Consider the following 1457-nt stretch of genomic DNA (forward strand, 5'->3'; position numbering starts at 1 on the left):
TTCTGCATGCCATTGGTCTTCCAGCTCTGGGCCAGCTCCAGGGCGCTGATGGCCGGCTTCCCATGGGAGGTGATGTAGTCGTCAGTGGGGTCTCCGTTGAAGTTGCCGCAAAGGCCGCACACCTTACAAATAATAATACATGCTATTTTATAGCTCTCTTAGTTATTTTCTAAAACCCAAAGATGCTTCACAATAACCATGTAATGGTCTACATAATGCTTACCTAATGTTCTCCAACCATAAGGGAAAACAACAACAAACCTTGTTTTMCAGCCGCTGGCCCATAGTGATGCTGAGCGTGTTGAAGCGGTTGTAGCGCACCTGGATGTCCTGCGGCGTGTCGATGACCAGGAAGCCCTCCGAAGTGGAGACGCGCGTCATCAGGCCCGTGACAAAAGGCAATGACACAGGAGTGCCGTTCACCTGGTTGGGGGGAGGACAGGCTGTGAGATTCATGCACTCGTGGTCAGACTTTTTAAGTACACACACACAAATAATTGTATGATATATGTAACTATACACATGACTCACCATCCAACCTCAAACTAATAAAAACACCCACATTTCACATGTATTCTCTCCAAAATAAACAGATGATCGCGATGCAAAAATAAAATGCACCTGGTGACATCACCCCCACCCCAAATCATCTTCCTGCGGCCATGCACTCATCCATCCATCCAACCATCTAACCACCCTTTAATTCATCCATTAAATCTACCCTCAATCCCTCCCCATCACCTTCACGGTGCTCCCGGAGATTAGGATATTCTCCTCGTTAATATAGAGGTATGCATGGGAGATGGTGGTGAGGTTGGGCGTGCTCCACTTGTCGAAGTTTGCGATGAGCTGAAAGGAGAGGTCAGGTAGCTTGTGGCAGTTGGTGGACAGCACGAAGGAGCAGGAGGCAGGCAGGCGGAGGGACGCCCCATCAAAGGTCCTGAAGACACCGCCACCAGACGCCACACAGTGCTGCAAGCGCTGGGTGAAGCAGCCGCGCACGCCATGGCGCAGGGCGCACTCCTCCTCGGCCTTGCAGCGGCGCGGGTCACACTGGATGAGATTACGGCCGATGCACTGGCAGCGCTTGGTGCAATCACTGTTCCAGAACAGCTGTTTTGGCTGGAGGAGGGATAGCAGGGGGAAGGATACAAACTTAATGAACTAATTTTACAATATTTTTTTTAAATGCCTTTCCTTGCTCACAAAATAGATTTAAATCCCAATGGGATTTTACCTGTATAAATCAGTGGGGGAAAAAACTTCGCCTGCACTACAGAAGGCTCTATTGCTCTTCTAAGACACACCTACTCATTCAAGGATTTTTCTTTATTTTTACTATTTTCTACATTGTATAATGTAGAAAATAGTCAAAATAAAGAAAAACCCATGAATGAGTAGGTGTGTCCAAACTTTTGACTGGTACTGTATATATATATATATATGAAAAATCTGAA

The 1457-nt window shown here is 47.0% G+C and overlaps 1 protein-coding gene across 1 annotated transcript; it reads right to left on the reverse strand.

The window, feature by feature from the left end:
* Window positions 1–6: 6 nt before the first annotated feature.
* Window positions 7–1164, reverse strand: LOC112080257 (alpha-tectorin-like; the record flags this gene model as incomplete). Its single annotated transcript, XM_024145994.2, has 3 exons — window positions 7–122; window positions 262–423; window positions 742–1164. Coding segments are annotated over 3 exons (701 nt in total), but the record flags the coding sequence as incomplete, so codon positions are not given.
* Between the last annotated feature and the right edge of the window lie 293 nt (window positions 1165–1457).

The sequence above is a fragment of the Salvelinus sp. IW2-2015 genome, unplaced genomic scaffold (assembly GCF_002910315.2).
Source record: "Salvelinus sp. IW2-2015 unplaced genomic scaffold, ASM291031v2 Un_scaffold14007, whole genome shotgun sequence".
Classification (NCBI taxonomy): domain Eukaryota; kingdom Metazoa; phylum Chordata; class Actinopteri; order Salmoniformes; family Salmonidae; genus Salvelinus; species Salvelinus sp. IW2-2015.